General features: G+C 40.2%; 1 protein-coding gene across 1 annotated transcript; it reads left to right on the forward strand.

Moving 5' to 3' along the window:
* Positions 1-24,617, forward strand: LOC140125652 (TRPM8 channel-associated factor homolog). The gene is made up of 8 exons (XM_072144521.1): positions 1-30; positions 3,375-4,001; positions 4,158-5,107; positions 6,176-6,270; positions 8,751-8,964; positions 12,347-12,586; positions 21,964-22,298; positions 24,241-24,617. The coding sequence occupies exons 2-8, from the start codon at positions 3,388-3,390 to the stop codon at positions 24,490-24,492; spliced, it is 2,700 nt and encodes an 899-aa protein (XP_072000622.1). The 5' UTR covers positions 1-30; positions 3,375-3,387; the 3' UTR covers positions 24,493-24,617.
* Positions 24,618-26,981: the final 2,364 nt, after the last annotated feature.

The following is a 26,981-nucleotide window of genomic DNA, read 5'->3' on the forward strand; positions in this document are numbered from 1 at the left end:
TTGGCGTATTTTATTGAGCAGCTACAAAAGGTCTGTATAATTCTTTCTACAAGTACCATAAGGATTCTGGGCTAAGTAATATTTGAATCTATAACATTATAAAGCCTTTGAATTTTTATGGGTTCTAATCGTTACATTGTTGTACCAGGTGTGGTAAATTTTAAAACTGTACAAGACTGTATAGCATTATTACGTTAGCACAAAATAACACTGTTATTCAGAGACTAAAGAAAACTTTTATATGCATATTATAAGCACTATTATGTGGGCACTATTATTGGCATAGTATAATGGTATTATTATGGCAATTTATGGCACTGTTATTGGAGTAGAATTACATTCTCTATATCCCAAACATTGAGAATATATATTTGACCAGTGGCCGGTGGCTGGATTTTTTTCCAAGGTACCACACAACCTGAAATTCTCTTGGATTGGGAGCTGTATATGAAAATTGCATTCCCAACTATAACAGTGGATATCTCCAGTTCTGTGCAGGAGTGGGATTCAAATGTTTACCAAAAATCTCCCTACTTTACATGCAAAAAGTCCATTGTACAGCAGGGTGTGATTGAAGAATACTTACTGTATACCTACTTACTCAAGTAAACACATACTATATTACACTTACACTATTCAGATGTTGACAAACATGCCTGCTTTCTTCCAAAAACAGCAACACACCTGACCATGGTGTGTGCCCGTATTGTAAATTGGCTAAATAGAGATTAAGTCAAATACAGCCCATTTAATACCCCATAAATACAAAATTGTTATGTTTAACTCATAAATCCAAACTAGAACCAAGTTAAATACAGCACCAGAGGCAAGCTTTTGCCCCATAACACCAGAACCAAACCCAGTACATATAATAAATACAGTACCAGAACCTACACTATACACTAACGTATAATACCGCACCTTATGGATGCAGCCACTTTGTGGCTTCTTTGTACTGTATCACTTAATATGGTTATAACTTTCGAACCTTTTAATTTACCAAAGTTATTTTGAGATTGCTTTTTGTGACATGTTGTATTTCATGTTAGTAGTAAATTGTGGTTGATATGTTTTTATTTACTTAAAGAACTTTAAATTTGTCAAACTTATGGAAATATTCATCATTTTAAAACCTATAAATAATTTGCTTTTGAGACAGATTTACTACTAACTGACAAACATTTACTGACTAACATTTCCTATATTTTATTACAACATTAGACTGCTTACTTGATCCAGGATTCAGGAAATTTAAGAATAACATTTTGAGATTTGAAATATATAATACGGTATTTGAAACTGCATTCGAATGACCCCATTTTTAAAAAGCACACCCCTCAAACTATAAAAACCTGTTTAAACAATGCTTGTAACCCTTTAAGAGCTTCATAGTAATTAAAACAAAATGTAGGTGAAATTTAGAGTGGACTAATTTTGTCAGTTATACGTTAATTTTTGCAGGATTAGATGTATCTTTCAGTGATACTATTTTTGTGTGGCTAGGTCTTATTAATGAAAATTAAACATGTTATATTTATTTAATAGGCCAGTATGATTAGGAAAATACCTTATATCTATATTTTTACTTATACGTTATTAATTTTGGAGATGGGGTGAAAAATCTATTGTGTTTTGCATTACTATGTTCCACATGGCACAACATTTATTTTTTATCTACGGAGCTGGTTAAGGGCTTGATTTTTGATGGAGACGTTGTACTTTACACTGGTATCATATTGGTGCTTTGTTACTCTTAATTATATTCAACTCTAAATTAAATTCTTTTGAGACTTTATGGTCAAGCCATTTTTTCAGTTTTTCTTTTGTCACATTCCAAGAGCCATTACTTTTTACATTTTTGGTTGACATAGCTGTATAGTAGTTTTTTTTTTTACAATAACATTTGCAGTGCCTATTTCGCTTAAAGGGCATCTACCACCAGGTTGAAGGACTGTATGCAGATGAGCCTGAGGGGCTCCAGGCTCCATAAATGTTAATGAAGTCTGTAGTGCCCCCAGCTCATTTGCATACAGTCCTTCATCCTGGTGGTAGATGTCCTTTAAAATTAACCTATTTGTATGACAGAGCATCGTTAAGATTGTATGGCGGTGTTCAGAAGATGGCACTAATCAAACCCAGCTGTGGCACCTAAACATTGATGTGGACACCACCAAATGTGCTTTAGACTGTCATCAGATAACTGCGATCCTTTATGATGACACTTGAGAGGCTCTCAGAGACTTTCAGTGGATTGCAGGCTTGTTATTGAATACCTTATAGGAAAGCAGTATATTTCCAATACACAACAATACAATTGTATTGTAGCATATTATATGACTAATAAGACCCCTTTGAATTTCACACATTATAGGGGCCTAAATAAATGTAAAGAAAAAATAAATAAATATTAAAAAATTAAAAATAGTTAATTGACCTACACTCAATCTTAAGGAAGAACTATTTTGTTTAGATTTTTTCATTTTCTATCTTCCTATACCCAGGTACAATCTCAACTAACAGTATATTTCTCATTGATTTGGACAATCCTTTTGGCAGAGGCACAATTTTCTCTGTTCCTTCTTTGTTAAAACCACCCCCATCCCAACTTCCCCGAAGTAAAGACAGGTATCATAAAGCAATCCTGTACTCTTTGTGTTTGCCACAGTAGCACCATTGATGTGTCTGGAGGTAGTACACAGATAGTAAACTGGTTTCCTAGAGACCAGACATATAGAATTACTGCAGTATATGATGCAAGCGATCAGAATGATCGCACATGAAAGTCACATAGTGGGACTAAACAAAATAATAAAAATGTAAATAAAAATTAAATAGAAATCCCCAAGTTAAAACAAATTCCAGTTTCCCTTTAAATATTGCATTTAAAAAATAAATAAAAACTCCACATAATAGGTATCACAACATCCGCAAGAACCTGACCATATTAACTAATACGTTATTTGTTCAGTACAGTGAAAATGTAAAAAAAAATAACGCTGCAAGATTTGACATTTTTTGTGCAGCTACCTCGGAATAAAATAAAAAGTACCTCCAATTTTGTAAGAAAATCATAGGAGAGTATAAATAGGTAAAACGGAAGGCAATATATCAGTATCTGCTCCACTGCAGTGAAATTTCTGCATGTACTACTGGGCTTATCATCAGATTATTTGTGGCTGCACAAATCACTTCAAATTACCAGTAGCTGGTTAATGTCAAAACCAATCACCCTACTAATCAATAACATTGTCAAAAATAATATGCAAATTTAGTCTGCCTATAGGGACTCTGTTAACAAATCTGTATATTTTATATACTGTTTTGACAAATTTAGATTTGATCAAATTCTTTTTTTCTATTTATTATCTTTACAGTTACCAAAAAAGTATGTTGACTAACAAAGATTACCTTTCACTTACCAAAGGCATCTCAGATCTGGATTTCACAGGAGATAGTATTCCTTGTAAGCTCCTTGTTACTGGTGACACGGCATTCCCAGTACTGGTGACGCCTGCAAATGATGTTCTCATTGCTGCATCTAGATATGGCAAGGGCCGCTTGGTTGTCATGAGTCATGAATCATATCTCAATGTGCCACAGTTTATGGATTTTCTTCAAAATGTAATATCCTGGTTGAAACCCTCCTCAGAAGCGGTAATTGGTGCTCAACATGACCTAGGTCTTCTGGCACACACACTTTCTATTTTTGGACATGAAGTTGAAGTGACATCTTCATTTCAGAAAGATTTGGGTGTATTCTGTACAAATGGATATGAAGACACTCAAGCATCAGAAATGATGTCATTTGTGAGAGAAGGTGGTGGTCTCCTTATTGGGGCACAAGCCTGGCATTGGTCTGAATGCCACCCAGAATTGAATGTTTTCTACCATTTTCCTGGCAACAAAATAACATCTATGGCTGGTATCTATTTCACTAATAAAATAGCAGAAAGTGGGAGTTTCCCAGTGCATGAGAAGCCACCATTTCCCTTTCTTGATGAGTAAGTATAAATTATAAATTATTTTTGCTATTATTTCATTATATTTTTACTGCATTCTTTTTTTGCTGTTTTGTCTTCTATACAGTACATAATCTTGTGTCCATTGAAAAAGGCATTGTTGTCCATAACAAATAACCAAGGCTGATCTTTTTGCAGTGTGGACTTCTCCGTGGACCTAAAACAGCTTTTGAAGGGAGTTACCAGCTTGGATATTAATGGGAGTGCTATTGGATCAGAACTTCTGCTACATGGGCCTCTGTCATTTCCAATTGGGATAACTGACAGCCAACAGTGTTTTTTTGGTGCTGCATACTTTGGTAGAGGGCGTGTTGTAGTGGGTACACATGAATGCTTCCTTGATAAGCAAGAGTTGAAGTCATTTATTCTTAATGCCATTTCATGGTTGGATGCAGGAAGAAATGGAAGGATAGGTGTTAACAAGCAATTGCAAAGCCTTGTTTCTATGCTGCAGGGTGAAGGCATCTCCTGTGCCATATCCAATGCAAGTCCTGAGTTCAGTGTATATTGTTGTAAATCTTACAATGATGATGAAGTAGACAAAATCCAGCAGTTTGTCACAGAAGGAGGAGGCCTTCTCATTGCTGGCCATGCCTGGTACTGGGCTTATTCTCATCCAGATGTGCTTTCTCAGTATCCAGGGAACAAAATCCTTAATAAATTTGGGATTAGCATTCTGGAAAGAACTGTGAATAAGGGCAATTTTAAAGTCCCTGATCCAGAGTCAGCTAATAATACATATCATTTTCTGCGGGCAGTCTGTCACCTTCTTTGTGACCTGAAAAATGAAGTGGAGCTCAGGCCACCTCTAACCACCTGGCTGTCAAAGATGAGACAAGATATCTCAAGTTTTCTGAAATTGCCAGCCAGCCCCATCACTGTCTCCTTGTGGCAAGAGCTTTCACATCAGATACAAGGATGTAATTTACCCAAAGTCAGTAAAGAACACCCAGTGAAAAGCTGCTCCAAAGAGGCTTTAATACTAGGTTTAGCTCAAGAAATCAACTGTTTATATGAATCAGATCAAGAGGATACAGGAAAGCTTGATGGGAAGCCAACAATGGTACAGATTGATGTCGAAAACCCTGGTAAAGTATAACTGGCATGAATGTACGAAAATCTGTGTATGAGATAATCTGAAATATTTTCTCATGAATTTAGCATACTTCTTTAGCAAACTCTTTTTTGAGTTTATTGTACATGAACTACATCACCAGCTCAAAACTTCCTTCCTCACCTCACACAACCATTTTAGTTAAATGTGTTTTGGAGTTTACAATATATATGCCCGCTCCTAAATGATTTTTACCAATACATGTGATTTTTACCAATATATGTGATCCCCCTTTGCAAAACAAGTAGAACAATGTCCATTTTCTTTTGGTTTTAATTTTTTCCCCAGAGTCCTGTCATTTTTTTCTGTTTTGTAGCTAGTTTTCAAAAACCTTCCTAAGCAGTAGAGAAGTGAGCAAGGTCTCACCTTTTCCTATCTTTGCCCTCTATTGCATACAATTCTCCATTGGTGTCTTTTGTACTTTCATGAAGAACCTTAACAACAAATCAAATGAGATTTTAACACGTAAGTCTACTAAATTCCACATAGTATGTACATACATGATCAAAATTGCTCAATTGAACATTTCTGAGAGTTTCAGAAGCTAGTTCTCAACTAGTCCTCCACTGATGTGAAGTGACATCTCAATAATTTGGGCACTATAACTACATATGAAAAAATGTAACCATTACCAGTGGCTTATATTGTATAGGAATATATTTCTTGACACATCCTTTTCAATAGGACTTTTAATTTGTTTCTATTACAAATTTTTAACATTGCATGAACTTTGTGCAGTCTGTCTGCAAAGAGTCATGGGGGTGAAAAGTTACAACTGTCAAACCCTAACCCATACCCTCCTCTGTGGCTTTAATATCTTATATATATCCTACAGACTGTGGTACATCATTAGAAGCCAACAATGGTATAAAGCTTTACTGTATGGTATAGCTTATATGTCCATTGTATTACTGTCTGGACTCCACATAAACCTAAAAAATACAAGTCATGAACATATTATATATGTTTATGTGAGGTAGGATACAAGTACTACCTGCACTACTTTCACCGTAAAGAGTTAACATCTGTGTTATACCTCCAGGTGGTGATGCATGGAGAAGTACTGGACTTTACCTGCCTCCCAACAAAAAAGCAACACTACTATTCCCAGCCTCTGCTGTTGGGAAAGGTCTCCAGGTAACACTCACCTGCTTTTTAAAGTCAATAAACCAATGCGATATACACTAACCGGCCACTTTATTAGGTACACTATGCTAGTAACGGGTTGGACCCCCTTTTGCCTTCAGAACTGCCTCAATTCTTCATGGCATAGATTCAACAAGGTGCTGGAAGCATTCCTCAGAGATTTTGGTCCATATTGACATGATGGCATCACACAGTTGCCGCAGATTTGTCGGCTGCACATCCATGATGTGAATCTCCCGTTCCACCACATCCCAAAGATGCTCTATTGGATTGAGATCTGGTGACTGTGGAGGCCATTTGAGTAAAGTGAAACCAGTTCAAGAAACCAGTCTGAGATGATTCCAGCTTTATGACATGGGGCATTATCCTGCTGAAAGTAGCCATCAGATGTTGGGTACATTGTGGTCATAAAGGGATGGACATGGTCAGCAACAATACTCAGGTAGGCTGTGGCATTGCAATGATGCTCAATTGGTACCAAGGGGCCCAAAGAGTGCCAAGAAAATATTCCCCACACCATGACACCACCACCACCAGCCTGAACCGTTGATACAAGACAGGATGGATCCATGCTTTCATGTTGTTGATGCCAAATTCTGACCCTACCATCCAAATGTCGCAGCAGAAATCGAGACTCATCAGACCAGGCAACGTTTTTCCAATCTTCTACTGTCCTATTTTGATGAGCTTGTGCAAATTGTAGCCTCAGTTTCCTGTTCTTAGCTGAAAGGAGTGGCACCCGGTGTGGTCTTTTGCTGCTGTAGCCCATCTGCCTCAAAGTTCGATGTTCTGTGCGTTCAGAGATGCTCTTCTGCCTACCTTGGTTGTAACGGGTGGCGATTTGAGTCACTGTTGCCTTTCTATCAGCTCGAACCAGTCTGCTCATTCTCCTCTAACCTCTGGCATCAACAAGGCATTTCCGCCCACAGAACTGCCGCTCACTGGATGTTTTTTCTTTTTCGGACCATTCTCTGTAAACCCTAGAGATGGTTGTGCGTGAAAATCCCAGTAGATCAGCAGTTTCTGAAATACTCAGACCAGCCCTTCTGGCACCAACAACCATGCCATGTTCAAAGGCCTCAAATCATATTCTTCCCCATACTGATGCTCGGTTTGAACTGCAGGAGATTGTCTTGACCATGTCTACATGCCTAAATGCACTGAGTTGCCGCCATGTGATTGGCTGATTAGAAATTAAGTGTTAACGAGCAGTTGGACAGGTGTACCTCATAAAGTGGCCGGTGAGTGTATATGCGACATATATGAAAATGACAATGTTTTCAATATTTTTTTTCTTTAATGGATATAAATAGATTATTTATGTTTGCTCAGAAGGATAGCAGTATACTTTTAAACCTATAAATCTTTGTACGTTTATAGGCATATAGAGGTTCTCTTTTTGGAGAATCATACAGAATAAATGTAAACATATGTATTCATTATAGAGCCTTTGTCAGGAACCTGGCTGCTCGCTGAGTGGATCTGACTTAGGTTCAGGAAAGGGACCTGCCGGGTTTCACTGGAACGTACTCTGACAGCTCTCTGCCCTCCAAGAACCTGAGTGATATAGCTGCTACCACTTGTAATACATTATGTGACGCTTTAAGTCTGGTGCCTGGGGAAGCAGAAAGGCCTGATCAAACCGTCCACCTAGGACCCCCAAACAATGACCATTTTTTAGATGGAAACCTTCATCTAAATAGATTCTAATATTTCCTGACAACCCCCTGCTTGTGATGACACCAGGAGGCCTGGCATATGATAACTTCCTTTTATTACTAGGAGGTGTAAACCAACCTTGTCTGCCTCATAATATTTCTTGGCTGATATCTTTCCCTGAGGGCATCCAATACACTTGGTTGTAATTCCAGCTTTTTCCTCATAATACCTGCAGGAATACATACTATGCATGATGAGTTTAGTGGTAATAGTTTAGGGGTTATGTAATTACTCCCTGTTGTAGTGAAGCCACCTCTCCGCTGTTGACATATTTACTCCAGAGGTCTACCTGTAGTTATACGGGGACATTGGTGAAACTGAAATATGGATAGTGCCACATATTCCGTTGATGTATAAATCCAGATGGGGACTTATACCTTGACATTTAGTGAGTAGGCCATCACCCAAGGTTGACCTACTCAAAGGATGTAAAAGGACTCTTCTTCTCCCTCCATTAATTTTATGAGGGGTCTGGGTGATGACTGCATGTGTTACATTGCCCTAGCCTTGGCCTGTGTCTATATAGGAATAGCAGACACATTTTAGAGTCTCTCTCTCTCTTAGATCTTAGCACCACAGTCAGATCCATTGTCTATAAGGTAGACTACTATGTCCTCTGGATGTGCCACCACCTATCCCAGGAACCTATGACTAGTGAGCCATAGTGGCTCTGTATTAAGCTGCAAATGCATTAAGCTTGTGGCTCTACCAGTTGCATAAGGTCTTATTATCTTACTTGTTGTGTATTGCAGGTACAGGTTGGCTGCCACTCTGATAACCTAAGTTCAGCAGAAGAGTTGTGCCGTGCTCCAGTGGTTGTGCACAGAAAGAATGTTAATGGTGAAAAGGTTGTGATATCCTCTATCTGGGGAGGACTTGTGTATGTTATTGTCAAGGGAAAAAGCCAACTAGGGACTGTTCCAGTTACAGTCTATGGAGCTGAATCAGCTTCAACATTTATTAAAGGTAAGAACAAACATTCCTTTCTAGCTAATGTATCTTTGTAAATAGACATACCCAGCCTGACTAAATGATCTAAGCCACTTTTTCGGGTAAGTTTTACTATACCTGATTACCGGTTGTAATGCTTACAGACTCTAGAAGAGGTACAAAACTTACTGGTTACTGTGGTGGGGACAGTGTCTTGGAAAATGGAACAGAAGGGCAATTGGAGACTTGTCCAAATTTGTTCTGATTGCGCTTAAGATTTCTGGAATCTTCTGTATTGCAGATGGATCCACGGAAGACTTCCTCCTATCATAGCATGTTTCTTGTATCTTCTCAAATAGCCACTTTTATGTGCTGCCAAGTAGATGAAGGGGTGCTTTTAACTAAAAGGTCTCTATACGTAATTCAAGAGTTAGGCTTTGTTCACATTTTACATTTCAGTGGGCAAAACGAATGTACCATACACTCAATAATGATGGGTGGTGCAAATGTAGGATTCTCAATCCAGTTTAGTAGAGTATGAAGACACGACACACAAGAATTGCTTCCGCTTTTTTCCTTATTTTATTCAAGCATGATATTTAGCCTTTACTGAAAAAGCATTGCAGCGTCACCTGTCCTATGTCGTAATTTCCTGATCTGCAAAATATTGTACAGGAATATGCTTCTTTTGTGAAAACTAAATGTTATATTATGCTTGAAAAAATAAGAAAAAAAATTGGAGGCAATTCTGGTGTGTTGGAAGTGCAATTTAGTGGTGTTCATTCCAGAATGCATTTGTTTTATTAGAAATGCATATGTGTTCTGGCCAAGCCCCTCCTCATATGAGTTGCATTTAAAAATGCAACTAAAATGCTATGTGTGAATGAGGCTATACCTGCATCTGCAGAATGCCAGTTTCTTTCAAATAATCAACAGTTGCAGTTTTTATAGATGATTTTCTTTCAGAGTAGTATAAGTTCAAATTGTCAGTAGCTTCTGGGCCCCCCTTCTCTTTAAAAAAGATATAAATATTTGTACACACATGTTTATAGAATCACACACATTCATATACTCATATATACTGTACACACATTCCTATACTTATATACACATAGATAAAGTTCTACACACATACAGTACATACATGTATATATTTATATACACATTTATGTACTCATACTGTATATACATTTATACACTCATACATAGAGTATACACAAACTAATACAGCATATACACCAGGGGCGTTGCTAGGGTCTCAAGAGATCTGGGGCAAGGGATGGATGGTGCCAAACTGACCTTAACTGACATTATGTTATTTTTACATTGAAGTCAATGGGACAGATAGTAAGTGCCAGCTTTACATTTTTATATGAAAAAATAGACAGATATAGATAGACAGAAATGGTTAGTATACCGTATATACTCGAGTATACCCAAGTATAAGCCGAGGCCCCTAACTTTACCACAAAAACCTGGTAAAACCTATATATTTTTTTTACTCGAGTATAAGCCGAGTTTGGGCTTTCAGCACATTTTTTGTGCTGAAAAACTAGGCTTATACTCGAGTATATAAGGTATATATATATATATATATATATATATATATATATATATATATATCGAGTATATAAGGTATATATATATATATATATATATATATAGAGAGAGAGAGAGAGAGAGAGAGAGAGAAAAATAAAATAGATCATGGATAGACTATAGAGAGAAAGGTATAGAGAGAAAGATAGGTAGGCAGATAGAAAAGAAAGATGGATAGGTAGGTAGATAGATCGATAGGTAGATAGATAGATAGAAATGCGAGGTAATAGATAGAAAGATACCGTATATACTTGTGTATAAGCCGAGTTTTTCATCACAAAAAATGTGCTGAAAAACCTCAACTCGGCTTACACACGAGTCAATACTTAAAAAAAAAAAAACACTTAAAAAAAGAAAAAAGGCTTACATACTCACCCTCCGGTGGCCCCAATGTGCAGCGCTGCTCCCCCATTGTCATCGCTAATCCTCTTCTGGCTTCCCCGTGGCTCCTCTTCTTTCTTCTGTAACAGGCGGCAGGATGCATCCATGTTACAGCCGGCGCATAGTATGACATCGGCAGCGGCCGCATCATACTATGCGCCTGCCGGCACACATAACCCCTTATAACCCCTCACATTCAGTCATAACCCCCTCACTAATACCCCACAAAATTTTGTAAAAGGCCCCACACTCAGTAATAGCCATCCACTCACTCATAGCCCCCCAAACTTACTATTAGCTCACCACACTGTTTCACACCATCTTGTGCATTAAAGGAAATTTACCATCAAGATCAAGCAGGATAAACCAGGGGCACTTACCCATAGATCCTGGTGTCATCACAGCGGCCGCGTCATTCTATGCGCCTGCCGGCACACATAACCCCATATGACCCCTCACATTCAGTCATAACCCCCTCACTAATACCCCACAAACTGCAACACCTGCACCAATTTTTACATGTGGGGCTGTATGTATATGTATTACTAGGGAGGGGCTGTATATAGATGTATTACTTGGGGGGAGGAGGCTGTATAAAGGTGTATAACAAGTAGTGGGGGGCTGTTTATAGATGTAATACTAAGGGGGAGACTGTATGGCACTGAAGAGCTTTGGAAACTCCCACCAGAGCCCTTTAGGATCATTAGAATAATTATAAAAGTTAAGTTTAGAAGAAAGGAAGCCATGGATAACAAATAAAAGAACATTGCCACAGACACTGGGGCACATTTACTTACCTGGTCCCTTAGCGATCCCTGAGGTGCGTTGTCCGCCGGAATGCACATCTTCTGTGATTCATGAAGATCCTGTGCCCGATTTCCTGCATGTGTCGCTTCCCCACTCAGGTCCGCCGGAGTTCACCATCTTCCTCCCGGTGCATGTAAGTGCATGGCTTGCAACACTATGCAGCATGATACCCGGCGCGATTGCTACACAAAACGATGGCGTGCGGCGCAATCACCGGCGAGATCCCCGAAAGTGTCGGAAAACCCGACGGAAATGCAGCCGCGGGACCTTAGTAAATAAGCCCCACTGTGTCTACATCTATGATTAAGTGCCCCTGATTTATCATGCTTTATTTTGATGGTAGATTTTCTTTTTGAGGGAGATGTGTACTTATAAGAATCAAATAAATCAAGGTTAACAATCAGAAAAAGATCAAATTAATTGAAATACTATGTGGTCCGAAGCATTAAAGCAAAATATCATCAAATGATATGTTGCTGCAAGTTCTTTAGTAGACAAAAATACTTAGAAATGTAGGAAAGAGTTAAAGTTTTTACCTTATATTTTACTACATAAATGGAAAAATAGAATGTTATTGCAGCACATTATTTTATAGTATTGTGTCATGTGCCTAAATGTCTCTTTTTACCAGGACAAACCAGCAGTTCCTTATGGATGGAAACACTTCGCTCTTTAGCAGCTCCTTGGGCTGAGCTCATTACAGAGAACATTATCCTTACTGTCCCTTCTGATGCAATCCGCTCACTAGAGGATCCGGAAGCTGTGTTGTCTTTATGGGATAAGATTATGGAAGCAATAGCTGATCTTGCTTCTGTACCAAAGAAACTGCCTCGTCCAGAAAGAATTGTTGCAGATGTTCAGATCTCTGCAGGTAAGGAATAGTATAAATGCCCATGACTGGGTATAATCAGGGGCGTAACTTGAGGGGGTGCAAAGGTTGCGATGGCACCAGGCCCAAGAGGTTTAGGGGGCCCTTATGGGGTCACTATAAACCATACATAATAGTCAGGGGCCTGGCACAGACTTTGCACTGGGACCATCAGCTTCTAGTTACGCCACCGGATATAATTTAAAATACTCTTCCCGACCAAAGTACTGTGACCATACAGATTATTCCTCTAAATCAAAATCAACACACAACCACTGTTTCTATAAAATGATTTTGCCCCATTCAATATTTTGTAACGTAACAGATAAAATATATCCAAACTTAGTATTATGAATAAACTCTTGATAGACAGTCCTTGATGGTGGGTCCCATGTTCCCAGATGCAGTTTTTGATGTACAAACTTGGAATGGATAGACAACTAGCACCTCTCAATTATATTTTCTTACTCATTATGATCTATACCTGCTTTTGGCTTCAAAAACTGCTTCAGAAAAACTGATGTGGGAATGCAGCCTGAGGCTACCTAACAAATCACTAATTTTAGCACCAGCAGTCACCACCAGCTCTGAGGCACCAAACCAGCCATATTAAGCGGCTACACATTTTCTCCTTGACTATCAGGGGCTCCACCCTATAAGTAAACCAAAAATACTGTAGTACACCATAAATTTGAAGGTGGGGTATACCAACCTCAATAATCTTCTACCTACCATAGGAATCATGTTTGATACCTTAGGCATGATCCACAACCCACAAGAGCAGAGGCCTCCCCTCCTGCAATTGCAATACCCGCAGATCAATGCCAACAGCGTTGAGGTGTACCCCGTTGTTAAGCCAATAATTTCCCTTACCCTTCTCTAAACACCATTGTTGTCACAACACATGCTTCCATAAAAGGGCCAAAATAGCACAGTCAACTTTCACACAGGCCTTATTCAGATTGTGAACATATTGGGGCACATTTACTTACCCGGTCCATTCGCGTTCCAGCGGCGGCTTCTTTGACGAGCGTTCGGGTCTTCCGGCGATTCATGAAGGTCCTGCGCCCAATGTCCACCAGGTGGTGCTGCTGCGCCGAAGTCCGCCGAGGTGCCCCAGAGTTCATCGTCTTCATCGTGGTGCATGTTGTCTTTATGGGATAAGATTATGGAAGCAATAGCTGATCTTGCTTCTGTACCAAAGAAACTGCCTCGTCCAGAAAGAATTGTTGCAGATGTTCAGATCTCTGCAGGTAAGGAATAGTATAAATGCCCATGACTGGGTATAATCAGGGGCGTAACTTGAGGGGGTGCAAAGGTTGCGATGGCACCAGGCCCAAGAGGTTTAGGGGGCCCTTACGGGGTCACTATAAACCATACATAATAGTCAGGGGCCTGGCACAGACTTTGCACTGGGACCATCAGCTTCTAGTTACGCCACCGGATATAATTTAATATACTCTTCCCGACCAAAGTACTGTGACCATACAGATTATTCCTCTAAATCAAAATCAACACACAACCACTGTTTCTATAAAATGATTTTGCCCCATTCAATATTTTGTAACGTAACAGATAAAATATATCCAAACTTAGTATTATGAATAAACTCTTGATAGACAGTCCTTGATGGTGGGTCCCATGTTCCCAGATGCAGTTTTTGATGTACAAACTTGGAATGGATAGACAACTAGCACCTCTCAATTATATTTTCTTACTCATTATGATCTATACCTGCTTTTGGCTTCAAAAACTGCTTCAGAAAAACTGATGTGGGAATGCAGCCTGAGGCTACCTAACAAATCACTAATTTTAGCACCAGCAGTCACCACCAGCTCTGAGGCACCAAACCAGCCATATTAAGCGGCTACACATTTTCTCCTTGACTATCAGGGGCTCCACCCTATAAGTAAACCAAAAATACTGTAGTACACCATAAATTTGAAGGTGGGGTATACCAACCTCAATAATCTTCTACCTACCATAGGAATCATGTTTGATACCTTAGGCATGATCCACAACCCACAAGAGCAGAGGCCTCCCCTCCTGCAATTGCAATACCCGCAGATCAATGCCAACAGCGTTGAGGTGTACCCCGTTGTTAAGCCAATAATTTCCCTTACCCTTCTCTAAACACCATTGTTGTCACAACACATGCTTCCATAAAAGGGCCAAAATAGCACAGTCAACTTTCACACAGGCCTTATTCAGATTGTGAACATATTGGGGCACATTTACTTACCCGGTCCATTCACGTTCCAGCGGCGGCTTCTTTGACGAGCGTTCGGGTCTTCCGGCGATTCATGAAGGTCCTGCGCCCAATGTCCACCAGGTGGTGCTGCTGCGCCGAAGTCCGCCGAGGTGCCCCAGAGTTCATCGTCTTCATCGTGGTGCATGTGAGTATGGCCCGTGCGACCAATTTTTTTAAAAAAATGCGGCGGTTTTTCCGAATCCGTCGGGTTACCGTTCGGCCACGCCCCCCGATTTCCGTCGCGTGCATGCCAGCGCCGATGCGCCACAATCCGATCGCGTGCGCCAAAATCCAGGGGCAATTCAGGAAAAATCGGCGCAAATTGGAAATATTCGGGTAACACGTCGGGAAAACGCGAATCGGGCCCTTAGTAAATGACCCTCATTGTGTGTTCCAACATTTCTTCTGTTGAACATTTTCAGTCCAAACTGTTACCATATGTGATTATTGCAACTACACTATACAACTCTAAATCATTGCCTTCCATATGTAAAACTAGAATCCAATTTCAGATATCACGTTACCCTGATCCCATGGCTCAAAATCCTAGCTATGAAACGATCGCTGTGTCCCTGGGAAACCCAAGCTGCCTTCCATTTGGTCACACTTCTGCTTGTAGCCCTCCCCAGTGTATGAACAAGTGTCCTAATATCTTTTTTTAAATCAGGTAGCTTTTATTTAAGCATATAAACTTGTGCCATACAGCAATGAAATAAGGCTCCTCATATTTTGTGCTTGCACTACTCCATTCATAACTCCCAATGATGAAAAACTGACCTCCTCAGATTCGAATTGCATCTGTAAGCTGTGGCGCAGCTGTAGGTACTGATAAAACATAGTCCTGGGTATCTGGAATTCCTCCACCAGCTGATCAAATGATTTGAGAGTAGACTCATCATATATCTGTTGTAGATATCTTACCCCCCTCTTTGACTAATTTCCAACATATACACCTCCCCCAAATGTGGATTATTCCATAATGGGGTGTACTTAGTCCAGAATCCCATCCCCGTTATCTGCTTGTACACCTTCCAAATTTTCTGCATTAACGTTAGTGTTGGATATCGACTTCCCCTATTTCCCAGCTTCCCTGCTTCTAGGGCAGCCACTGGTTCCAGCGTATTCCCCAAAATGCCTTACTACCACTGGGCACCAAGACTCTTCCACCGGTCTTTCCCACCCTCCGAAATGCTGACATTGAGGAGCTATATAATATGCCCATGCGTCTGGAACCGCCAAACCCCCTTTACACTTGGGCAGTTGTAGTTTTTCTAATTTTATCCTAGGCACACCTAAACAGGCCATGAATCTTCCTAAACCAGAATTTCGGTATCCATACCGGTGCATTGTGTAAAATATATAAAAATTGTGGCATTAATGTCATCTTAATTAAGTTTGCCCACCCTAAAGCCGAGATAGGTAGCTTATTCCACACCTGGATCTTGGAACGCGCCTCTCTTAATATGGGCAATAAATTCAGTTCCACATAGTCGGAAATTGTCCTAGTGACTCCGATACCCATATATTTAAATTCTTCCACAACAGGGATTACCCCCTCTTGTAACTGTACCGGGTAATTTCTGGACAGAGGTAGCAATGCCGATTTTAGCCAATTAATCCTTATGCCAGAAAATCCCCCCAAATGCTCCAACACCTCCATTACTACTGGCACCGTAGTCTGGGCCTCAGACAAAAATAACAGGACATCATCCGCATACAACGCAACCCTTTCTCCCCCCTCCCCTGTATGTGAACGCTCTTATATCTGGATGTTGTCGTATCATGCAAGCCAGAGGCTCCATAGCTAGGGCAAATAGAAGAGGGGATAGGTGACACCCCTGTCTCGTACCTCTCTGTTGGTGGAATTGTTCTGACACTCTTCCGTTTGCCCTCACATTTGCCACTGGTGACTTGTACAATATACGGACTCACCATATAAAATTAGGTCCAAATCCCAGCTTCTCTAGTACAGCCCATAGGTACGTCCATTCTATACTATCAAAAGCCTTGGCGGCGTGTAGAGACACCACCACGGCTTCACCACCTCTGCAGCCTGGAAATTTAGGAATAGTCGTCGCAGATTCAGTGCCGTCGTTTTGGATGGCATAAAACCGGACTGGTCCCGGTGCACCACTGTCTTTACCACCGTCCCCAACCGATTTGCTAATACTTTAGCTAATAACTTAATATCTGCCGTCAAGAGAGATATTGGCCTGTATGACTCTGGCAACTTGGCATCCTTCCCCTCTTTCAGGAGTACTACTATCAGTGCCTCATAACAAGAAGCCGGTAAACTACCTTGTTCAAGACTTTCCTTCAAAGTTTCTAACCATTGTGGTAGTAATATTTCCCCAAATTCTTTAAACACTTCTATTGGGAGACCATCCATCCCTGGAGCCTTCTCGTTGGCCATACCTGTCATTGCTTGTTCCAGTTCTTCCAAAGAAATCGGGGCCTCCAGCATTTCCCTAGCTTCTCCACTCAATCTAGACATATTCACCCCTTCTAAATAAGAGTTTGTGACCTCGAGTAATTAGCTCTAGAGGAATATAGTTGCCTCTGAAAGGTGCTCAATACCTCCAATATGCCCCTTGTGTCCGTGACCTCCCTCCAACATCCCTCAATCCATATATGTAGGAATTAGTTCGCCTGGCATTCGCCATTCTCGCTAGGAGTTTCCCAGTTTGTTCTCCCTCGGCATAGAACTGATCTTTCAGGAACATAAGCTTGTTCTCCGCCTGTTCCAGCATTTGCTCTGTTAATTGTTTCTGTGCCTCTATTCATCTAACCTCAGTTTCCCTTGTATTAATCTGAATATGCTGCTGTTCTGCTTCCCTCACCTCACTCTGCAGTTCCCATCCAATTTGTCGGGATCTAGTTTTCCCCTTCTTAATTTCCCTAGCAAGAGCCCCTTGCAGGAACATTTTCATGGCGTTCCATAATACCACTCTAGACACGGATCCCTCGTTAAATTCTAAATACTCCTTTAAGCGTTCCTTAATCGTCATCCCATCTATCAACCGTAGCCAGAAGGCATTCATGCGCCATCCACCCTTTATACGTGTCCTTCCCCTCCCACAATTTACAGTTAACAATAGAGGAGAATGATCTGATAGTGCTCGTGACAAATAAGTGATATCCACCACAGTTGGTATTACCCTTTCTGTGCCCAATATCATGTCTATTCGGGACAGGGAGCCATATGTAGAGGAGACACAAGAATACTGACGCACCCCTTTGTTGCGTTCCCGCCACAGATCATGGAGCCCTAGCTCTATACACCACATCCCCAAAGAAGTTAAATTATTCAGTCCTCCACCTCCTCCACTATTAAACCTGTCTTTCTCCTCACATAATACCTTATTGAAGTCCCTCATTATTAACCAGGGCACATCTGGCAATTGCTCCAAGTTCTTTAGTAGCTCAGGCATTGGTACACAGGAATATGGTGGTGGTATATATAATACCACTAGAACACATTCCCAACTGTATATTCTACAGGAGTACACAAAAAGAGGGGAGAGCCAAATGGGTGCGCTTGTAACCGGAAATTAAATAAGATCTTCAAATGTGATGGAATTCACACTATTTATTGATATGAACAATAATATGATCTGTTCATATCAATAAATAGTGTGAATTCCATCACATTTGAAGATCTTATTTAATTTCCGGTTACAAGCGCACCCATTTGGCTCTCCCCTCTTTTTGTGTACTCCTGTATTATTTACTTTACGGTGCCGTTGGTTACCGGTTCTTTGGAGAGCGTAGGAGTTGCTGCAGTAACCTTGGTTTACAATTAAGAAACCTCGTTTCCCCCGATTGGATTTATTTATTTACCGCTTACTAACAAGTGGTCATCAGGTGAGCACCCACCTTCTCACCTCAATCGATACTGACCTATCCCTACGTTATTACGCGAGGCGCCGTCCTCTTCCGTTGTTGTTTTTGTTTTCTTTCTTCCAACTGTATATTCGGCAATGTACCACCACATATATGTAGTGTACCACCACATATCTCTCCTCTGGATCCGAGCTAGAGGAGTAACACACAAACAGGACTGATTTGGCAATTAACAGGCTTACACCCCTAGAATATGTAGTATGAAAGGCATGAAAGCTATGCCCCACCCATGCCCTTTGGGTTAAGGAAACAGTATCCTTGGTCAAGTGCGTTTCCTGTAACCCAATCACAGTTGCGCCACTATTCCTTATATACTCAAATATGGTGCGCCTTTTCTTTGTATTACCCATGCCCCGAACGTTCCAGGACATCCCCTTAAAGGTTTCCGCCATCAAGACACCTTACTCTCCTTCTCCTCCCAGTTTCCCATCCAGTTCTCAAAAGAAAGCAATCTCTGTTTATTATTTTCAGCCAGACCAAACTTCCCCTCCATCCCAATCTCCACCCCCCTCCCCCCCCAACTCAAACAGTTTTTTCCTCCAAGGAGGAACAGGTCAAACAAATAGCATCCTAGCACATACCCACATAGCATCCTAATTTCTAAACTAAAAGTGGTGCACATAGTAAAAGGAATGATATCAAACAAAAAACATAGATCAAGGAATATGCCACATCTACATAAACTCCCTACCCTCTAAACCAGGCTTCCCTAACACTCCTGCAGCGATTCCAGCTCTTTTGGAACTCTTGGTGGTGCTCAGGTACATAGTGGTACAGCTGTCAGCACTGAAGACCAGAGCTACTGCTAATAATATGGAAATAACACCTTCTATGTCCAACAGAAGAGATTTTAGAAAGTTAAATTAGAAAAAAGTTAAATAATGTTTAGCTTAGCATAAAACTATCATAGGTTTAGGTAAGGATAGATACATATTTAGAAGATTACAAGGAACCAGCTATCAGATCTACCATAATAGGTACATTTCTGATGGTAGGTTTCCTTTAGAGGGGTATTCCCACAAAGACAAGTTTCGTATATGTACTCAGCACCTCAAAATAACACATTCTCTAATTCACTGTTATTAACAACAATGCAGCATTTCACAGATACAAGTCCAACCTGTCTCTATCAGTCCTGCTGTACACAATTTCAGTTGCCCCTAGATCCTACCTTGTAACTGTAGACTTAGAGTCAGGTGGCAGCCATCTTGGATGAGATTGTGCTGCTGAGATTTCTGTGTCTTGGGCCTGTAGCCACGCCCGTGCAGTCCTAGCCCCGGATGGCGGAGTTCACCCGAAGTGCATTGTCCGGAAATAGTGCACTGTGCCGTTATTCACTAAGATTGTGTGCCCGATATCCTGTATCTGTTGCTTCCCCGCTCAGGTCCGCCAGAGTTCACCATCTTCTTCCCTGGTATATAAGTGCATTGTCTTGCGGCACAATTTGAATATTAAATCCTGCACTCAGTCCGAATCAGTCGGATCGTCCGACGCCCCCCCCCCCCCCCGATTTCTGTCGCATGAAAGCCGTCACCGCTGTGCCAAAATCCAATCGCGTGCGACACAATCCCCTTCTGAATCCCTGTCCCAGTGGCGCAAATGCCGAAAAACATGAACAGTCCGATGGAAATGCGATCTGTGGATCCTTAGTAAATAAGCCCCATTGATTCACTTCCTGGCAGGAGATTTTGAGAAGAGACAAGCTTCAAACTACAAGCTAGGAGATAAGTGATCCAGGGGGAAGGGTGAGGCAGGCACATAGCTGTGAGACTGAGAACAGAGCAGAGTAGCAGAGCTGACTCTGTAATAGGCATCTAATGGATCTCATGCATCTCTGATCTGTCTCATCTCCATGTGTGTTAGTACAATATCAGAAGCCAAATTAAAGTGCATATACACCTTGTACCCTGATAATCTAACCACATTGTTATCCCAGAAAACTAGATGGATAATACAGTAATGTGTCTGCTTAGAGAGGCCCTGCCCACACCCTGGGATTTTGCACTGAGCACGATAGGGAGTGATAGGAGCTAAAGCAGCAATAAAACTTGTAAAGTTGTAAAGTACAGGGTTAAAATGATCTTTATTGTGTTACCATCAATAAGGGATTGAAATGTGAGAATTTTCTTATGGGGAGAAAACCCCTTTAAGGACAATTCTTTCCTGTTCCTCAAATCAAAATTTTGTCCTCAGATAACCTAATCTCCATCTGATCTGAATCTATGGTAATATCCTGAAAACTTAAACAGGTCATAGGGCCTACCATCTTGTCTGGTGCCAGTGGCAAATTAAACTTACTCACCACCCACTCCATAGGCTAAAGCATCACCCTACACTCATGTGAACTGACCTCTCAAATGTAAAGGAATCCAAATAATAGAAGGAGCTCCCAGCTATGTGTCTTATCAGCCACACCAAAATGGAACTAAACACCTTGAAGTAAGCACATAAGATAACGCAGCCCATTGGTTGACAGCGATTAATGTTGAAGTTTCCCAATAACACAGGCGTGTAATGTAGAAGTCTCCCAATAATGTGCCAAAATACGCAAACTATCTCTGTAAACAGTTAACAACCTAAAGCGGCATTAATGTCGGTGTTGGGCATCAAGGCCTATCTTTTTAACTAATTTTAAGGCTGTATCAAAAGAAGTGTAAGCTACTGAACACAACCACTTGTCAAGCCAATCAGTAACAGATAGTCCCTTGGGACTATGTAAGTGAATTTGATAAGTTATGTGTCATAAATATAACAAATAAACAAATATAACATGGCATGTTGAAGTCATTATAATTGTCAAGAATGATATTTACATCATTAGTTCCATTAACCAGGAGAGAGCAGAAAATCTTTTGAGTTACATGAATTTTAATCAATTACTCCATCAATTTTCATTTTTGACAGTACTATCTATTCACTAGGCTTAGTTTACACTATAGAAATACAACACAGTTGGGAGTCAAAAACTTGAGCTATATAATAACATAGAAGCATAGCACCGTTATTTTGGCATCATATAATATATATGAATCTCATCATTCAAATCGCATCAAGGTTGTGGTTCTGTTATAAAACTTTAGATACAGGCGATAAACACATAGTTAGGAAAGTGAACTGCAGAACAAGCCCCATGCATTTTGAAAAATAAGCTACTTATCTTAAATATGATAAAACATATATCATGTTTATGTTGATTGTATTGTTTAGTCTTTTTGTATTGCTGTAGGTTGGCTGCATGCCGGACACCCAATTATGTGCCATTTGCCATTAGCACCTACTCTAGTAAGTGTTGAAAATATAAAGAAAGGTCTCTGGGGGCCCATACATGAACTTGGTCACAACCAGCAAAGGGGAGTTTGGGAATTCCCCCCTCACACCACAGAAGCCACCTGTAACCTGTGGTCAGTATATGTGCATGAAACTGTGCTGGGAATCCCAAGAGATAAAGCTCATCCTGCTCTCAAGCCAGAAATCCGAGAAAATAGAATCCAGCAGTACATGAAGAATGGAGCGCAGCTTAATGAGTGGAGTGTATGGACAGCACTTGAGACTTATCTTCAGGTAGTGTTGACTAATACATCATTTGTACCTTTTTGGCACTAAGATATTATATGGCATCATACAGGCGGTCCCCTACTTAGGGACACCCAACTTACACGGCCCCTACTTAAAGATGGACCCGTCTACCCACTATGACCTTTGGTGAAGCTCTCCGAATGCTTTTCTATAGTCCCAGACTGCAATGATCAGCTGTAAGATGTCTGTAATGAAGCTTTTTTGATAATCCATAGTCCCATTACAGCAAAGAATTTTGAAACTCCAATTGTCATAGGGGCGAAAAAATTTTTGTATGGATCTACAACTATAAAATATACAGTTGCAACTTACATACAAATTCAACTTAAGAACAAACCTGCCTGTATACATAAAATATCATCCTTCAAATAAATTCTACTTTCTGTGAGTTCACATTGTCAATTCATTCTAATTTTTTGGAAAGGCAGTTAACCCCTTCCCGACGCGCGCCGTACTAGTACGGCGCGCGCCGGGTCCCGGTACATGGAGAGGGCTCGCGGGCCGAGCCCTCTCCATAGCCGGTAAGTCTTTGCTGCATATTGCAGCAAAGGCTTACCGGTAACACCCGCGATCGGTGCTAGCACCGATCGCGGGTGCTTTCACCGCGATCACCTCCGGCAATGCTGCCGGAGGCTTCAAAAAGATGGCGCCGCATGGGCGCCGCCATCTTGGCGCGGATCTTCGCTCCCCGATGACGTCACGGGGAGCGGTGATCCGTTGCCATGACAGCATCGGGCCTCACGAAGGCCCGAAGCTGTCTCGTTTTAACCTATTCATTACAATGTGCTATCAGCACATTGTAATGAATGAGGAGTAAAATCCCCATATACTGCCATATTGCAGTATGGCAGTATATGGTAGGATCGATCAGACAACCTAGGGTTAAAGTACCCTAGGGAGTCTGAAAAATAGTTAAAGTAAAAGTAAAAAAAAGTTTTAAAAAAAAAAATTATATTAAAAAAACCTAAAAATTCAAATCACCCCCCTTTCCCTAGAACTGATATTAATATTAATAAACAGTAAAAATCATAAACACATTAGGTATCACCGCGTCCGAAAATGTCCGATCTATCAAAATATAATAACGGTTTTTCACTGCGTTTAACCCCGTAACGGAAAATAGCGTCCAAAGTGAAAAATGACATTTTTTTGCCATTTTGGAAAATATAAAAAAATTAATAAAAAGTGATCAAAAGGTAGCACAGTCCTAACAATGATAGCAATGAAAACGCCATCAAAAGTCGCAAAAAATGACACCACCCACAGCTTTGTACACCAAAGTATGAAAAAGTTATTAGCGCCAGAAGATGACAAAATCAAAAAAAAAATTTTTGTACAGGAGGTTTTAATTTTTTTAAATGTATGAAAACATTATAAAACCTGTACAAATGTGGTATCCCTGTGATCGTAGCAACCCAAAGAATAAAGTAGACCTGTCATTTGGGGCACACAGTGAAAGCTGTAAAATCCAAGCCCACAAGAAAACGTCGCAAATGTGTTTTTTCACCATTTTCACTGCATTTGGAATTTTTTTCCCGCTTCCCAGTACGCGCCATGGAACATTAAATACCGTCACTACGAAGTGCAATTTGTTACGCAGAAAATAAGCCATAACAGAGCTCTTTATGTGGAAAAATAAAAAAGTTATAGATTTTTGAAGGTGGGGTGTGAAAAATGGAAGTGAAAAAACTAAAAAAGGCCAAGTCATTAAGGGGTTAAAGGGACAGCACTGTGAACCCTCTTTACCTTCCAACGCATAACAGTTAACTGAAGAAGTAGAATCTTGTGAAGTGATAAAATAGTTTTTAAATTGCTCTTTTTCACCTCTTTCTTTTATTGTTTCTCCTCATAATTTTCTTTGTGGTATTTCTGTACTAATTTCTCTTTGTTATATCAACTTTTTAATGTATTATATTTTGTCTTTCAGCTACAGGAAAGTTTTGGTTGGAGTCCCTTTAAGCGTGTTTTCTCAGAGTATCAGACAATGACCAATGTCAGCAGTAACAAGAATGTTAAGATGAATCTTTGGGCGGAGAAGTTTTCTCAAGCAGTCAATAAAAACCTGGCACCATTCTTTAAGGCCTGGGGGTGGCCCATTGATGATGAAACCAGCAAAAAACTGTCCACATTGACTGCATGGGAAGAGAATCCAATGAAGAAATATCTTAATCAGATTTAATTAGAGAAATAGTCAAATAGAAATAGAGTCAAATAATTATATTACATTTATGCACAAGGTTTAACTAAACTGTATGCATATAGGCTAGTAAAGAATTATATAAAATCTTGACAGTTATCTTTATATGGGGATAATCATCATTATATACTGAATTATACACTATGCATATTGTGTTGAATAAATGATTACAGTTTATGTTCAATTCATATTTGCTTTTTTTTCTGGTGACCCAAGTAATATTTGGTCATAATCCATGTATGTTAATATAACACAGCATATAATAAAAATAGCTATATAAATCAATAAACACAACCACAGAAAACAGTAATAGTAAAGGCTATATCCCTTTTCCAGCTGTCCCTACCTAATTGTCCAGCCTACCCTAAGCTGTAGGTGACAACTGGTTGACATTTCCTTCCTGCACCAAAGCACAAACACAGAGACAAAGAATAGACAATGCAAACAAAGAGGCTGTACCGCACAAATGGATGGTCAAAAAAGTGTCAAAAGGTCAAGGAATCCAAAATAAAGAAGTCAAGATAAACACCAGCAAGCTCCAGGTAAAATGGCATTTAAACCTTATATGAGATGTCAGTGCCCCGGGCCAGAAGTTTACAGGCCTTGTTTCCTGACATACAGACAAAGCAGACCAGTAGGAGAGCAGTGTGAATGGAGAAAAATTTGTCCATATCACCTTTTTTTTAGCAACCCCGAGCAAAATCAACAAGAGATAAACAAGAGTGGTTGAATTCAATTGAGTAGGCCAGAATGTAACCTAACAAAATAAAACACATCAGCGCATCCACAGCTGTACTTTACAGACAGATGGCACATAAGTTACAGAACTCTCCAAAAAATTGTTAGATACAAGATACAGGACACCATTTAGAGCCAGCTGACCCAAGATAAGGAAAAGAAATGAGGGCGGAAATAAAAATTTGCATTTATTAAATAATAACATAAAAAAATATCAGTGTGGATCACCACTAGAATTTTTGAATTGAGATTACTGTACTCTAACTCTCAGTGTACCCCACATTACAGTACCCCTTTGTAAAAATGTACCCCTATGATGCCTTATGATTCCACTGTCAGTAGAAACATACAAAGATACCCTCCTATGTTATTGACCCCACTAGTAGACTGATTTACTGTAAATAGCTCAGATTCTAATATCTAGAGGTCACACAGCTAAGCTATGTTTGGTGCTGGCAGCTGAATTAATTGATGTAGCAGTGTATGCTGTAAATGTCTTATACACTAAGGGAACCTACAACAGTCAAACTGATGCTGAGGGATTTGGCTTCTTCTGGGGGCTCTCACACATTCTGGTATTATCACAGTTTGACTCCTGTATGTCCCCTTAGCAGACAAGACAATTAAAGCATATACTGCTATGTCAATTAATTCACCTGCCAGCACCAAACATTTTAGGAGCTGAGCTATTTGCAGTAAACTAGTCTACTAGTGGGGTCCCCTATATAGGAGATATGTACAAAGAAGGGTCACTGGCACCACCTCTTCACCGCGTTACATCTAGTAACCAAATGGGAAACAAGTCACTATCACAAACAAATGGAGGTGCGCTCTTCAGTAAGATCCTTAGTGAATGAATTTGACCCCATTGAATTTGAAGTAGACCTGTTTAAATTTGTGCGTAAACTTAACCTAAAAAAAATTTTTTTGGGTCAGGGTCAATTTACCACAAAACCTAAGGAAGGGGAAATCCCCACTTCAATAGGTCCATTGGGTTTTATACCACCGGGTAATCCATACCAGAAAGAGAGTGAAGATATAGAACTCCTACTTAGCATAGGTGAAATTGATGCAACAAAAGTGGTACCCTCAAAGAAAGAATTGATGAAAAATTATTTCCAACATATCCAAGGTACCCAAGTTGGTACTTCTTACCTAAGAACCAAAAGCGCTCTCCAATCCCCCAGACCGTCTGATTGTCACAGGCATAGGTTCTATTACTGAACCCCTTTCTCAATATCTTGATTGGCTACTACGACCAGTGTTGAGTGGTATTCCCTCGTATTTAAAAGATACTGGAGATTTTCTTGGAGCCATACAAGATATTGACTGGCAGGATGGATTCAGACTAGCATCAATTGACGTTAAAAGCCTGTATACTTGAATACCACACGACCTGGAGGTGGAGAGTGTTCATACAGTGCCAAAGAATGCAAATAAAAAACAAATTATGTGGACTTCATATGTGAGGGTCTTCGCTTCATACTCGCCCACAATACGTTTGTATTTGATGATAAGTGGTATGCCCCCAAAAACGGCACAGCCATGGGCATCCTGGTGGCATGCTCCTTGGCGAATATTTTTCTTGCAGTCTTTGAAAGCAGGTTTGTTTTTACATAGAACAACCCATTTTTCAGATACATAAAAACCTTTTTGAAATTTGTGGATGGCGTATTTGTCATATGGGATGGCACAGAGCCACAGTTTGAGGAATTTGTAAGATACCTGAATGA

This window comes from Engystomops pustulosus, chromosome 4 (genome assembly GCF_040894005.1).
Source record: "Engystomops pustulosus chromosome 4, aEngPut4.maternal, whole genome shotgun sequence".
Taxonomy (NCBI): Eukaryota; Metazoa; Chordata; class Amphibia; order Anura; family Leptodactylidae; genus Engystomops; species Engystomops pustulosus.

Bases quoted from the DNA above. Each gene is read 5' to 3' on its own strand.
- LOC140125652 (XM_072144521.1), top strand. From the start codon at position 3,388: ATGTTGACTAACAAAGATTACCTTTCACTTACCAAAGGCATCTCAGAT. The intron at 6,271-8,750 runs GTAACACTCACC...TGTGTATTGCAG, and splicing joins CTGTTGGGAAAGGTCTCCAG to GTACAGGTTGGCTGCCACTC. The intron at 22,299-24,240 runs GTAGTGTTGACT...TTTGTCTTTCAG, and splicing joins CACTTGAGACTTATCTTCAG to CTACAGGAAAGTTTTGGTTG.